This window comes from Hippopotamus amphibius, chromosome 1, assembly GCF_030028045.1.
Source record: "Hippopotamus amphibius kiboko isolate mHipAmp2 chromosome 1, mHipAmp2.hap2, whole genome shotgun sequence".
Taxonomy (NCBI): domain Eukaryota; kingdom Metazoa; phylum Chordata; class Mammalia; order Artiodactyla; family Hippopotamidae; genus Hippopotamus; species Hippopotamus amphibius.
The window spans coordinates 17309963-17324830 of record NC_080186.1 but is presented as its reverse complement, the minus strand read 5'-3'; the positions used below and the strand labels follow the sequence as shown (position 1 = coordinate 17324830).

Genomic DNA, 14868 nt, shown 5'->3' with positions numbered 1-14868 from the left:
TCTGTCCAATAAGGAAACAACCTGGGGGCCTAACAGGACCCCGCCCGCCCTATTTCTTACCGGCGGACGCTAACTCCTGCATGACAGGCTGCAGGCCTGGGAAAGATCTGTGGACGCTGCACAGGAGCTGACATATTTCAATGGCCGAGATGGATTTTTCCATGGCTTTGTTCAGCGATGCTCTCAGGGAGGCTTCAGGGCTGGCTGTCTCAGAGGAAATGCTCAGAATCTAAATGAATACCGTGAGACAAAGGTCTGCGGTTAATATCAGCAGATTTTCTCCATGGTTTTCAACTTAGAAAACAAAGCTAATTTCAGGGAGGCATAGCTCCATCTATAATAAGCATACATTTCTTGCCATAAATATAACGGAGAACCCTCTTTCTCCAAGAACAGGGAAATTAACAAAATTTAAACAAGGAGGCACGTGTGAAGACAAATGTGCAAATCAAAGGTGTAAGCAAGGAGGCACTGAGGATTTTCTGAGAAGTATCTTCTCAGAAACCCAAGTCTCCCAAAGAACTTTTCTAGATCTTAATACTACATGCTTGGAAAGCTAAAGGACTTGGTTGTTGGCAGTTCTGTCTTGAAGATGAAGATAATTTTTCATAATATATAACTGCCTCAATGTCGGGAAGTAATTCTGCATAAGTGGCTTCACATTTTTAGATACTTAGATGTACCCTTTTAAACATCATTTTCTTTCACAAAGAAACTCAGCTTTTTAAAGAAGGTTCAAATAGGGGCTTTAAAGAGGCCAAGAATATTATTTCAAAGCCATCCTCTCAGAATGTTACAGCTATTAGCAGAAAAGAGTCAGTACACTGAGAAAATAAAGCTAAACCATCCACAGATGGCCAAATGGAATTTTCATTTTGGAAGATATTTTATTTCTGCTCTTTTCAAGTCTATCTAAATAAACCTGATGTCCCTGGAGGCAGGCATGAGACTAATTAGTGAGGCTAAAGCTGATCAACGGCAGAAGCCCCATCTCTGAAGTGCGAGGCGTGCTGGAGAGTCTAGCAGATGAATCTCTCCTCTGAAGCCCCACAGAAATGTGTACCATCTTCTGCCCATCTGAGAATCAGACCAAGGTGGGGCTGTTACCTGTGTGGATAGAGTTAGAAGCAGCCCTTCCACACACCATCCATGCCTACTTGGATCAAAAAGCAGGACAGGTGAATCTGTAGTTTAATCTTATGTTCCTGTAAGATTCTTTCCCACTCAAGATGCATGTGATCCTGGGATGAACATCCGTGAATTCCCCCCGCCATCCCCACCTGGTTTTTCTGGGATGCTGGCCACGCTGTGAGAAGCCTTACAGAAAATGAGTTGGCACTACTTGCTACTCCATATGGGCAAAAGCTTTGTTCTTTCTATGTTTACTTTGGCTTTTTCTGGAAGCCAGAATAGAGCATGTAATAAGACCAATTTTACTTTTCTTCCTCTGAAAAAAGTTGCTTCTTAGAACATGTGTGAGGACAGTATCATGATTCCCTTTGAGTTTTCCTAGGTTTAGACAAATGGAATAAATCTGGGTTTGAGTCACTGGAACCTGAGTTCCAATCCTGGCTGCTTCCTGACCGTCTGGCACATCCCAGGTAAATCACTGACCCCTCGGAGCCCGAGCTTCCTTATCTGTAAAATGTGGGTGATGTCATCTGCCACCCAGAGTTGGGAGGATTAAAAGAGCAAAAGCATGACAAGTGTCACTTAGCTTGGGCCTGCTCACAGCAGGCGCTCCACAGGAGCTGGTTCCTCCCTTAAGAGTGAAGACAGTCCCAGGCATCAATGTTGTAAAACTCCCCCAAACATCGTGTTTTTATCCCCACCACACCTCTTTCACAGTCTCTGCCAGGTGCTGTTCCTCTGAGGCCAAGCACTTGAGTTCAGCCCTTTGCTGGAAGGCCTCCAGGATCAACCTGTGATGCCTCAGGATGGTTTCGAAGACAGCACTTTCTGGGGTCATCACTGAACAAAGAGGGATTGAAAACTCATTAGTAAAACTATGAGCACCATTTTTCCCTTTCACCTTTTCTCAACTCAATTCTTTATAATGAGAATAAATTCATCTATCTCCCACCTGGGGTTAGGGCTGAGGAAAATGGCAAACATCCCTGTAATCGGAGTATAATTAATATAAGCTCAAAGAATTGCTGTGTATTTTACTTTAAAAGGTTTACAAACTGCCATGTCCTTGAACAAAACTGCCGATCCTTACATCTATTGGAGGGGATGTGGAAGGTTGCCGTAACAGAGTTCTATTCTCTGGGAAGACTGACAGTAACCTCTGGTGGGGGCAAAGGCAGCACAGAGGCCAGGCCACGTACCTGCCCGGAAGAAAGCGTCGGCGCCAGGCTCCCTTCGTATTTCCTCCATGAGCAGGTTCGACGGGCAGGTCTTTGTCTCCTGAGCCACCAGCAGCAGTTGCCAAATGGCTGTTGCAGAGAGAGTCTGCTTTTCTAGAACTGCTGACATCAGAGCACTGAAACCACCTGAACCAGAGTCACGTTTCACAAGCTTCTCCATGACCTTCAAGATGGGACACAAATATCACGTAAGGGACTTTCTAGCCACTGGCCCAGCTGCAGAGCTGCAAGTCTGAGCACTGTGTGGTTGTGAATGTATTTCCTGGGAGGAGTTTTCAACATCCTTCACCTCTTTCAACCTGAGAGATGTTTATACACAACAAAGTTCTTCATTCCACCTTTTGAACGCCTTTCCTTATCACTGGAGAAATTACAACTATCCTACTTGTCACTCTGCCTTAGAAACTGAATCACCTTCTATTTTGCCTTCTCTGATGACCTCTTAGCACTTCTCGACATGGCTGTGTGTATATATTTTTATAAAATATATTAAAATATATATATGGTCATTTTTTTTTTCCTTTTCTCTCATTTCGCCCACCCTTCCTTTCTTTCTTTCTCTTACCTCTCTTTCTTCAGGGGCTAAACTCTTCACATGTGGGATCATTTTTAGTAACATCTGGTTGTCTGTGAAAATCTCAGAGAGGTTTTCATGATACCGCCTCAATAGTTCAGTCCCATAATCATCAGGACTTGCTTGGCCTGTAAGGATATTAGCAAAACGACAATGTCTGATACAACAGAACCTCCTTAAGGCCTTTTCTACATGACACGAAGGGAATTACAAATGCGGGCAGAAAAGCAGATCAGTGCAGGAGCTCTGTCTCCTCTGAAGCGCAAGTGCAGCCCCTGGCGTGGGGCCTCACACATGTGTGCTCACGTCTCCTCTGGTCTACACTTAATCGCTCAGTGCTGCAGGGTCACAAAACCACCAACACTTTGAAAGTTAGCGCCCGGTGGTAGAAGCTAGTGATTGCTCAACAGGGGGGTAATTAGAAGGCTGCACTTGTAAGAGATGCAGATGTAGAGATTCAAGGGACATTATCTGTTAAGGCTGAGGTAAAGGATCCATGTGGCGACCCAAAGTGCAGGCAGACACGAGTCAGGACTGCAGTGGCAAAGCTGACCCACTGCTCTTCTGTATGCCCTCTGAGCCAATCTGGTAGCTACTCTCTTTTAAGAGGTTCTATTTATTTGAAAGCAAAGAAAAATCAAAACTCTCAGGCATTCCCCTTAGTGTTGCAGATGTTTAAAAATTTATTCTCCTCTCTGGCCCAGTAACTCCACTTCTGGGAATCTAGCCTTAAGAAATGATCTGAAGACAAAAAAAAAATCTGTGTATGAAGATGTTTGCCACTGAAAAGCTTGTGATGGTGATGACGAAGGCGGCAACTAATATTTACTGAGCGCCCATTACGTGCTGAGCGCCGTGCTCCATGTTCACATACGTCACCTCATGGCAGCCAAAAAAATGAAGGTGAAAGGGACCATTCATACCACCATCTCACAGAGGAGAGAATGAGGTTCAGAAGGGTTCAGTCACTTACTCAGGGTCACACAGCTACCAAAGAAGTCAGGATGCAAATCCCAGTAATCTTGATAGTCTTAACCATTACGCTACACGTGCCCCTAGACAAGGGCATGAATAAGACAGCAGATGTATCCTTATGATGAAAACTACACAGCCTTAAAAAAAAAAAAACGAATTCTAGGGAGTGTTCTGAAATGTGGAGGAGAATGTTTATGTTATACCGTTAAGTGAGGGAAATGATAAAATATGGTAGGGTATCTCAACATTGTAAAAATAATGTGATGGATAAAATAGGTCAATGTGTTAATACTGAAATAATCAAGTGGTGGGATTTGATGTTTTCTTCTTTATTTTTTAAACTGTTCAAGGTTGCTTACGTATAAATTATTCTTATAAGCTAGTTAGAAAGTTTTCTCATTTCCCAAATATCCTTCTTCTGAAAACCACCTCAGTCTCATTCTAGGATGGGGGAGGATTGGTTAGAGTTAGGTTGTTTTTCTAAGGGATTGTCCCCAAACTGACTGGACACGAGCGGTGGCTGATTCTGGGCACTGCTGGAGCCAAAGAGCACTCCAGTGGGAGAGGGCACACCAGGACCTGGGCTGCGGCTGCTCGCATCTGTGAGCGCCCGAGGGCCTATCTGCTGCACAGGCGTTCACAGGCGCCACGTGGCAGCCGCGGGAAAGGCACACTTTCATCAACCCTGAAGCATGGGAACATCACGAGGGAGCTTAATGGAGATGAAATTCTCAGATTTCCGATCCTAACTCCAGAAATATTGAGAATCACTGATCTGCGACAGCTAGTTTCTCTTCCACAATGGCCTTTCTTAACGTTGTCTTATCTCCCCAGCAAGGAGCCAGAAGGGTGTTTTAAGCTATAATTTTCTTTAGGAGTGGTTCCAGTCCAGAGAGTCCGTAATTAACTCATACCTGTGGTGCTCGGCAAAGCGGCTAATTTCTGCAAATTCTCCAGCAGAAGGCCCATGTTTGGGAACGTCATCTTCACAGCCTGAAGGAGTTTTACCAAACTCTCAGCGCTCAGGGTCTTCTCTTCAGACATTCTGTGCAACAAATTTTCTATTGTCTCCTTGGGTGTTCCGCCCTCACAGCAATTCAGAATCACCTGCAGCGGCAGCAAGCAACCCGACACCAGTTACTGGCAATTCTAAAGGTATCTGACACACCACTGGAAGGCCCAGCAAGACAGCATCGCAGCCGCCCCAACAACCGGGCCCTCTGCTGCTTGTCTCTATTGCTGGTTTTGTCAGTCTTTTCTTTATCCTGTCTCAATAAAAATCCAAAACATTCTCCAAACAAACAGCTCTATGAAAATCTTTCTTTCTGAATTGCAGGTCTGTGCATATTCTTTGCCTCTGACAGTTTGCATTCTGTGAAAATATTCTTACGCTAGGCCTATATGACAGAGTGAGCAGCTCACAATCTAACCTTTAGAATGAGTTTGTTCAGACACTAAGACTGAGAAACTGACTGGCAATTAATAAATATAGTTTCAGTGTTTTTCCACCTTTGTCCAGTAAAGTACATGACAGTGGTGGAGGTTGCAAGTTCAGAGCAATTCTATTATTTTACTTCCTTTTACTTTATTTACATTGCAATTTGAGATCCAGATACTTCATACATTTGCCTGTGGCCTTCAAAATAACAGATTTAAAGTGCATTTCCGGATTTTTTTCTAGAGGATTCCTATTATCTATCCCTCTCCTCCCCAGTGGCCACATGCACCAGCTCCAGTCATCATTCCGCAGTTCTACCTGCTTGTTCTTCCCTGGTGTGCTAGAGGGTTTTCTAAGTCAACAGGGCGCGGGCCTCCAGCAAAAGGTGGAAAAATCAAACATCTGACAGTTACTTCATAGATATTTTCCTATTACAACAGAACCAGTTCTTAATGGACTGCAATTCACAATGTGTAACTTGGTTCTTGTGGATAGTGCAGGGGATTATTTCAATACATGTAGCCTACAGGTTCATGGTAACTGAATTCTGAACTTTCCTTCGGGAAAACGCCAGCCCTCAGGAGAGAGAGTCAAGCAGATGAAGTCAGAAAGAGTCATGGTAGCATGCCAGAGGACGCTATTATTAAATTATCTCCATTTTAAAATAATAAGTTTAGCTGTGAAACCAAATTGGTTTTATATATGTAAAAGGAATATCTATATTATATATGTGAAAGGCTTGTGTATATTATAAATTAAGTTGTCATACTCCTTGTCCGTACAGAACGTAGCCATTCTCTTTAAGGTCTAATATATATTAGATTTTTACTAAATGTGCCATAATTTAAAATTTAAGGGCTTGTATCTAAAAACCATACTGATTTCCGTGCTATCTCTTAGTTCCTAAACAATAACCCGATACAAAATGAGGCAACTTTAAAGCCAGAAAGGCCTAGTTTGAAACCCAGTTCTGAAATGTATGGCCTGTGTGACCTTAGGTAAGGTCTTTAAACCTTATTTTTCTCATCTGCAAAAGAAGATAACAGTACCAACTCTTGCACTGTCATTATAAGGATTCTCTAAAATGAAGCTGCCATTTGTAGAGCCGAGCAGAACTCCTAGGACATATGTGATTGTTAATAAATGATAGTGGTTATTGATATCATTAGGAAGCAGGATGCACAGTGGTTAAGAGATGTGCTGTGTTTAGAAGTCTGGGTCCCAGTGCTGCCCCATGCAGCTGCGCCTTTGGGTATGCTGCTTACACTTCTTCTTAAGCTTCTGTTTCTTCATCTTTAAAAATTAGAGTAGGATTTCCCTGGTGGCACAGTGGTTAGGAATCCGCCTGCCAATGCAGGGGACATGGTTTCGATCCCTGGTCTGGGAAGATCCCATATGCTGCAGAGCAACTAAGCCTATGGGCCACAACTACCGAGCCTGCGCTCTAGAGCCTGTGAGCCACAACTATTGAGCCCGTGTGCTGCAACTACTGAAGCCCACACACCTAGGGCCTGTGCTCCACAATAAGAGAAGCCACCGCAATGAGAAGTCCACGCACCACAACAAAGAGTAATCCCTGCTGACCGCAACTAGAGAAAGCCCGTGTGCAGCAACGAAGACCCAACACAGTCAATAAATACATAAAGAAGAAAGAAAATGATCTTTCTAAAAAAAAAATTTTAATTAGGGTAATATCCACGACTTCATAAAGCTGCTGTGAGGGTAGAATTTAGTAATGCTTAAAAGGTCCTCAGCACACTGCTTGGCACACAGTAAATAATAAATGGCAGCTATAGTAATTACCATTTTTGTATCTGTTTCCAATCTTGAAGTAAAGAGACGCCTATTTACCACTTCTTACAGAACCCAAGGTATGTTTACAGAAGGGCCATGGTACTTATGACTAGCACCACTGCACAAGAGAAAAAGTTCCAAAAGGCCCAAGAGCATGTTCCTCATGTGGAAAACACTGTGCCGATGCGATCAACATTCACCTCTACACTCCTGCTTTATTATTTTGCTTCAATTTTCATGAGAAAGAGTAGCTTAATGAAGCTCTTGTGAAACCCCAATCCTAAGAAGTGTTTTTGTGATTTATAACTAATTTAAGTTCTTCTGCTTCAGCCCTTTCTGTCAAGTAAACTGAAAGTGACAGAAGAAAATGACAGCATGGTCTGCCTGGTTGCAGAGAATGAGGCTGAGTTTTTACCTATAAATGCTATTTTATCAAGATAATGAAACAGTTCAAAGGACACATTCAATCTAGCTAATGAGGAAAAAGTGTGAATGAGTAACTGAAGTCGCTAAACAAAGAATGAGGTACTTCTAGAGCTATAAGCAACTTACTTAAACTGAGTGCCTGAAATTACACTTAATCTGAAGTCTAAGGAAGAATACAGGGGTTTAGCCTTATTCTCTGTGTATATTATCTTTCTCAAGAAGTTCAAAGGAGTTAAACTTTTAAAAACATAATTTGCAAAATTCAATTTTGAGGTTAACGGTTTCCCCATTTTATATGAAAATAGAGCAATATAAGATCACTGAGAAAAAGAAACTCTAGGACCCAGTGCTCACTATCAGTCCAGCACTGCGCCATCACACCAGTGGTTTCCGAACATTTTCTCTCCTGGACATTTAAGCCACTTCCCGCAGTTTGATGCCACAAAAGTTCTCTGTCCCTATTTCTTCCTTCCAGATATAAAAATATTTTTAGCACAAAGTTGAAATCAATAACACCAACAAATACAGTTATCTAGTTGACTTGGGAAGTCATGCCAGCAGTTTTATGAGGATTTTAGCAGCTGGCTGGTGGGAGAGTAAATTGGTACAACTTTCCTGAAGGGCAATTTGGCAATAGATATCAAACACTTGAAAAATTTTACACTCTCTAGTGCAAAATCTTACTTCTTAGAAATTATTCTGAGAAAATAACCTAAGAAGTATGCAGAATTTGTGTGCAAAATGTTCTCTGCAACATCGTTTATAATAGCAAGATATTGGAATAGCAAAAAATAAGAAATAAATGCCCAACAATAAAGAATTAAAGAATTATGGTATATCTATTAGACGGAATACAATACAGCTACCAAAATCCATATTGTAGGTGTGGAAATATATTCACAATATATTAAATTAAAAAATAAAGTTACAGGGGACTTCCCTTGTGGTCCAGTGGTAAAGAATCCGCCTTTCAATGCAGGGGATGCAGGTTCGATCCCCGGTTGGGGAACTAAGATCCCACATGCCACGGGGCAACTAAGCCCTCCTGCCACAACTATGGAGCTCGCATGCCTCAAATAGAGCCCATGTGCTCTGGAGCCCAAGAGCCACAACTAGAAAGAGAAAACCCACACGCTGCGACTAGAGTGAAGCCCACGTGCCGCAGTGAAGAGCTCACACACCTCAACGAAGATCCCGTGTGCTGCAACTAAGACCTGACATAGGCAAACAAACAAATAAATAAATAAATAAAGTTACAAAACTATACAATAATCCCATCCCAGGATGATTCAAATGAGAAAAAATGGGAGCACATGCTCCAAAATGTCAGCAGTGATCATTTCTGAGTGGTGAGATGGTGGGAGATTGACTTTTTTTTTTCTGCTTGTTTTCCCAGTTCTCTAAAGATGAACAGTGTATCATTTCTATAAAAAGTGCCACAATAATTAGAAATGTGCCTAAACACTTTAACTCTTGGGGCAATGTTTTAAATCAAAATCCCACGGAGTCAGAGCAGGAAAAGTCATCATCCAGGCATCTAAAGAGTAAGGTCTGACTGCAATGTGCAAAGTGCTCAGCAAGCTGCTGCAGGGGGTCCACGGAGGCACAAAGAAGAACCTGCGCTTCACTGTGCTTACTGGGAAGTATGTGAAGAAACACCGCTAGGTAATAAGTGCTCTGTGCCACAAAAGAGGTTTAAAAAAAGTACCATATGAATTCAGAAGGGAGGAATGATACTCGACAGTTACCCTTTTCTCAGAGCCAGTCAGGAATTCCGCCTTGGCTGTTTCCAGGAACTCCAAAATAGGTCTCAGCTGTGTTACACACCGGATCAGGTCCTCTTTGTGTTCTAGTAACAGAACAGACAAGGTCTTTCCCTCCTCTGTGCTCCCTGGGGGAGAAAGAGCTAGAGACGAACAAGAGAAGCTAGTCAATCTGAAGAAAATGACAGCATGGTTTGTCAAGAGAGATCTAACAGAATAGTAAAGTGATTCTCAGCCTATTCTGAGCACCCGAATGCAGAATCTCTTTTTGGAGGGGAAAATACTTTATTATTCTGTTTAAACTCTATGAAAGGAAAAATGTTTCATTTATCTGTCGAAACACAAAGCTGTAGAGCCAGCCAGAGGTTAACTTCTGGTTGGCAAGGCCACTGCTTTGTACCTAACCCAAATGAGAGAAACTTCAGCCTTTAAGTGCTGTCAGCAAACCCGTTCACCCTGGGCACTCAAAACATGGATTCGGATGTGTGGCTTTCTGAAGGGCAGAAGAATACTGATGGTGTTCTCCAACTTCAAGGTGTCAGATTAGTTAACTAGGGGGTAGAAATGAAGACTCAAATTCAGTTTGTATATATTAACATGCAGCCTCTGAAACTACAGGTAGAATTTCTGTGAAAATCACTTAACAGTAACTAAGCCGCTGAAGAAATGTATCACTGGAGCAAGCTTTACAGCATCTTCCCAGACTAAAACTCAGTCACTCAGGCGGAAAAGGTTTCTTGTACCTTTTGGCTGCACTGCTTCTACAGCCTCCGGCTGTCTGTCTAACAGTGCTGTCTTCACTGCAGGATTAGAATCTTGGTACAGCTTCAACAGGGACACAACAGTCTGAACATCCAGGCTCTCCCTTCTTACTTCATCCAGGATTCTCAGGAATGCTGACTGTCTTTCTTCACCCTCAAGACATCCCATTATGGTCTGTGGAACACAAGTGCCCAGAAAGAGAGATTAGCTAGCCACAGGAACCCCATGCTCCTTGCATTTGGCAAGTACGCCCTCAACAGTTTGACTCCGACCTACGTGACCTTTCTATGGCATTTGATGTTACTATCACCTCTGCAGCACAATCTTCAGCTGACTTCTTGACACTGAAGCACTCTGTTTCTGCCTTCCTCGCTGTCTCTTCTTCCAAACCCATAACCCAAAGCAGTACCTAAGACTGGTTTCAACTCTTTATTTTTTCTCCCTTATATACTCTCCTTTTGAAAAGCTCTCACACATATAGCTATAACTATCACCTCTATGAAGACAACCCTGAAAACCAGCATGCTTCCCCTGGACTCTGTTTCAGTCTAGAGTCAGATGTCTGCTAGATGTGCCTTATCCTCCAGAGGTCTCATCACCACATGCCTAAAACCCAAGTCGCCTTTGTGACTCTTTGAAACCCAGAGCACTAAAATATCAACAACTCCAGGGGTAAAATAAACAACATTAGCATTCCTTTCTCCGTCTGACAGAGCATCTCTCACACAAATGGGAGGAAGGCCAACTGGAAGGCAGAATTAATATTTCTATTTCAGCAGTAATGAAAAATCTGGTGATCAAAACTTAATTTCACGTGTATGGTCTTACGTATAATTTTTATATTTTCCACTTGGCAAAACTACAACCCACTGCTGATGGTTTTTAGTGTCAACACCATAAAAGAAAATAGTTTTCTGATGAGAGTCTTTAGAGAGCAAAAAGTTAGGGTTTCCTAGATGCACACACACGCACACACTGCCACACACACAACACAAAAGGATCTCATGAATATGTACACTTAGTTATTATGTATTCTGACAGTAACCACGTTTAAAATTATTGTTTAGAGAGACTTTATCTTCTCTTCTCCTCCCAAATAAACAGAATTATAAATGAGACTCTGTGTTTCTTGAGTTTGCTCTAGCCTGTTTCCTGGTCAGAGAGGAGTGCGTAAAGCTAAGTCAAACTTAGAAAAAAAAGGTTCCTGTGTTTTTTGGTCATCTCCAAAAGTAAAGATAGATAAAACACAATTTAATAACACACATTAAGATTTTACTGGAAAAAGTAACTTCCATGAACATAATTCATTCTGTCTCTATTTTAAAAATAATAAATGAGATAAGGATATCAGATGAATGCTTAGTTCTCTTTGGTCATATTTACTCAAACTTTCTTGCTTTCGTTAGTTGGCCTAAAACCTCTTTAGAATGCCTCTTCCCTGACCACAGAGGGGACCTGAAGTAGGCAGCCTCTAAAATGGTTTCCAGTATTCCTGCCTCCAAGTTTTCATGCCCTTGAGCTGAACCTAATTTCTAAGGAAAAGAATATGGCAAAAGTAATGGGACACCACTGTGAGGCTAGGTTACTGAGACTTCCATTTTGCCCACGTGTGGACTCTCTCAGTGTTTTTGCTCTGGGGGATGCAAGCTGCCATGTTGAGAGGTGCCCAGCAGAGAGGCCCATGTGGCAAGGAACTCACATCTCCGGCCAACAGTCAGTGAGTGAGCTTAGGAAGAAACACTCCCCAGCTGAGCCTCAGCATGTCTGCAGCCCAGACTGACACCCTGAGTGCGGCCCTGTGAGGGACCCTGAACCAGGGACAACTCAGCCAAGCTCTGCCTGGCTTTCTGACCCACAGAAACTGTGAGGTCATAAATGTTTGTTCTTTTTTTTTCTTTTTGATGTGGACCATTCCCAAAGTCTTCACTGAATTTGTTACAACATTGCTTCTGTTTTATGTTTTGGCCCCTTGGACTCGAGGCATGTGGGATCCCAGCTCCCGGAGCAGGGATTGTCCACCCTCCTCCACCACCTCCGCCCCCCACACCGGAAGGTGACGTCTCAACCACTGGACCAACAGGGAAGTCCCTGTTCTTTTAAGCTGCTAAATTTTAAGAGTAATTTGTTCAACACAGGAATAGGTATCTTATAAAGACCCACTACTGCTAACGTCCTTAGTTTTAAACCTGTTTCTTCTTTTTTTTCCATTTCCTCCCTCCCTCCCTCCCTCTTGGGCACTTAACTGATACAGCATACAGCTATCTCATTCTATCCTAGGCCAGTTTTCATCCCCCCGAAGTTCTCCGAATATCCCAGATCCACCTCTCTCAGTATCCAATTTGTCTGGCTTTATCATTTGAGCCAGTGGGGAAGAGAAGCTTTCATCAGTGGTGGCATCTGACGCGCTTCTCATTATCCTCTCTGCCGTCTCCTCTTCTGCAGAACCGCTCAGCAGTGAAATTAAAACATTTGTTAACTTCATTGCTCAGCAGTGACACCAGGGTGACCATCTGGGAAGAGAAGCAGGGGTGGACTGATGAAAAGGCCAGGAGGGAGCAGTCAGCTGCCTGGACAGCCCTGCTCTCTGCTCTTTCTTCCAGAACCTACTGCGGGCTTGCACCAGAGCCAGCGCTGTAGCTGTTACTCCACCAGCCCCCTAAGACGCCTGGGGCTCCACAGTGGAGTGAGTCCTTTTCTGAAACAGGGGATCTGCCTAAACAGAAGGGTGTCACATATTGCAACAGGCTGGAATTCGCTGACTGCTATCACGTAACAGAACTCTAAGAAATGGACCTAAACAGAGTTTTATTCTTTAACCAGACATTTGGAACTCCTTTGATTCTTAGAGTTAAAGGTACTTCAATAAATTCGTATCAATTCATGGTCGCACAAGTACTCAAAGTACCTTTATCTCTGAGTGAAATATAGGTCAATATGTTTAGAGATGGGACAGTTTTTTTCCCTCTATATGTGAAAAAAAACCCATTTAATCTTTCCCTTACACTTAGATCTTTTAATTTAATTTACTTATTTTCCCAACTGTTTGCCTACTGCCTTCGGATTTTTCTGGGCTACACTATATTCTTGTTTGCTCATGCCTTCCTGAATGCTGAGGACCAGACAATGGTAATAATGAGACAGACCACAACAGCTCCACACCATCCCAGGCACAGGGCACACGTGCCATCTACTTCACTCCTCACATCAGATCCTGGAGGCATTGCTATGACTACTTAAAGGACAGTCAGAGGTGAAGTAACTTGCCCCAGCTTGCAAGGCTGGTGAGCAGAAGATCCGGATCAAACACAGAGCTCACTCCACTGACCTGGCACCCCTTTCACCCAGTTCCGTCTCCCAGACTTTGAGTGTTACCAAATCCATTTCACTGGATTTTACTGGACTTACTAGAATCAACATCACGTTGAACACTGGGTAGCATCTAGACAATCTGTACCATTCCTCCTGGTCTCAATGATTAGTGAAGAGACTGGTATAAAATAAGTGCTTAATAAATGTTTGTGTAACTGAATGAAATTCCCTTCCCATAAGATCACTAGCCCTTCTAGCTATAGCTGTATATCTTAGACTTAATGATTAGCAGGGAGGCGATTTGAAAAAACAACTTAAGTTCATCTCTCATAGACCTGTAAAGTGAATCCTATCCACTCACTTCTCAAGAAGGTTACCCTATACTGTCAGTGAACACAGTGGAGAAAACACAGACCTGTACTTCTTGACAAACCTCCGAAGTAGTGACACAGCTGAAAACATAGATTCACATAAGAGCTTTCAAAGTTTTTTTGTTTTTTTAAATATTTATTTACTTATTTGGCTGCACTGGGTCTTACTTGTGGCAAGTGGGATCTTTTAGTTGTGGCATGTGGGCTTTGTTGCAGCATGCGGGTTCTAGTTCCCCGACCAGGGATTGAACCTGGGTTGATCCTACATTGGGAGCACAGCCTTTTTTAAAAATTAATTAATTAATTAATTAATTGGCTGCAATTGGGTCTTTGTTGCTGTGCACGGGCTTTCTCTAGTTGCAGCGAGCAGGGGCTACTCTTCGTTGTGATGCGCGGGCTTCTCATTGCGGCTTCTCTTGCTGCAGAGCACTGGCTCTAGGCTCATGGGCTTCACTAGTTATGGCACATGGGCTCAATAGTTGTGGCTCACAGGCTCTAGAGCACAGGCTCAGTAGTTGCAGCACACGGGCTTAGCTGCTCTGCAGCATGTGGGATCTTCCCAGACCAGGGATCAAACCCGTGTTCCTTGCATTGGCAGGCGGATTCTTAACCACTGTGCCACCAGGGAAGTCGAAGAGCCTTCAATGTTGTTTGCCTTTGAAACAAAGCTGAAGGAAAAAAAAGTATGCTACCAGACCTTCAGCTTTGGGAGTCTTTCTAGAACTTTAGGTGCAAAGTGGATCAAACAGCAAGGAAATCAATAGTAGAAAAAGTTATCTCCTTATTCCAGTCAAAGACTCACTTTGCTATATACACAATTAATTAAAAGCAGGGACACGGCTAGGAATAAAGAAAGTAGACAATTAAAAGTTCTAGCATAAGAGCTGAAAAAAAGTTTAAGTCTGCCTTTAAATACAGGTTTTAGTCAGCTCAGCCAGAAAGCCTCTTAGGTGAGAGCCAGCTTTCTCTAATGGGTAAGAGATACTACACTGAGATAAAGACAAGCGGAAGATACTTTCCCATCCCAACACCCAAGAGATTTCTCCTTAATCAGTTTTGTCTTTGGTTTCACAATTCAAGCTGCCCA

At 42.8% G+C, this 14868-nt stretch overlaps 1 protein-coding gene across 11 annotated transcripts in view; it reads right to left on the bottom strand.

Annotated features, from left to right (window-relative positions):
• The window catches only part of ZBTB40 (zinc finger and BTB domain containing 40), a 76170-nt gene that overhangs the window by 17732 nt on the left and 43570 nt on the right, over positions 1–14868 (bottom strand). For 7 of the 11 annotated variants that reach the window (XM_057699144.1, XM_057699186.1, XM_057699213.1 and 4 more), the window contains 7 exons: positions 10083–10275; positions 9319–9482; positions 4833–5025; positions 2935–3071; positions 2331–2532; positions 1838–1971; positions 61–229 (listed from right to left, as the gene is read on the bottom strand). In XM_057699144.1, coding sequence (XP_057555127.1) covers positions 61–229; positions 1838–1971; positions 2331–2532; positions 2935–3071; positions 4833–5025; positions 9319–9482; positions 10083–10275 — 1192 coding nt within the window. The remainder of the gene's footprint in view (positions 1–60; positions 230–1837; positions 1972–2330; positions 2533–2934; positions 3072–4832; positions 5026–9318; positions 9483–10082; positions 10276–14868) is intronic. The other 4 variants (XM_057699205.1, XM_057699196.1, XM_057699228.1 and 1 more) reach the window with 2 other exon arrangements.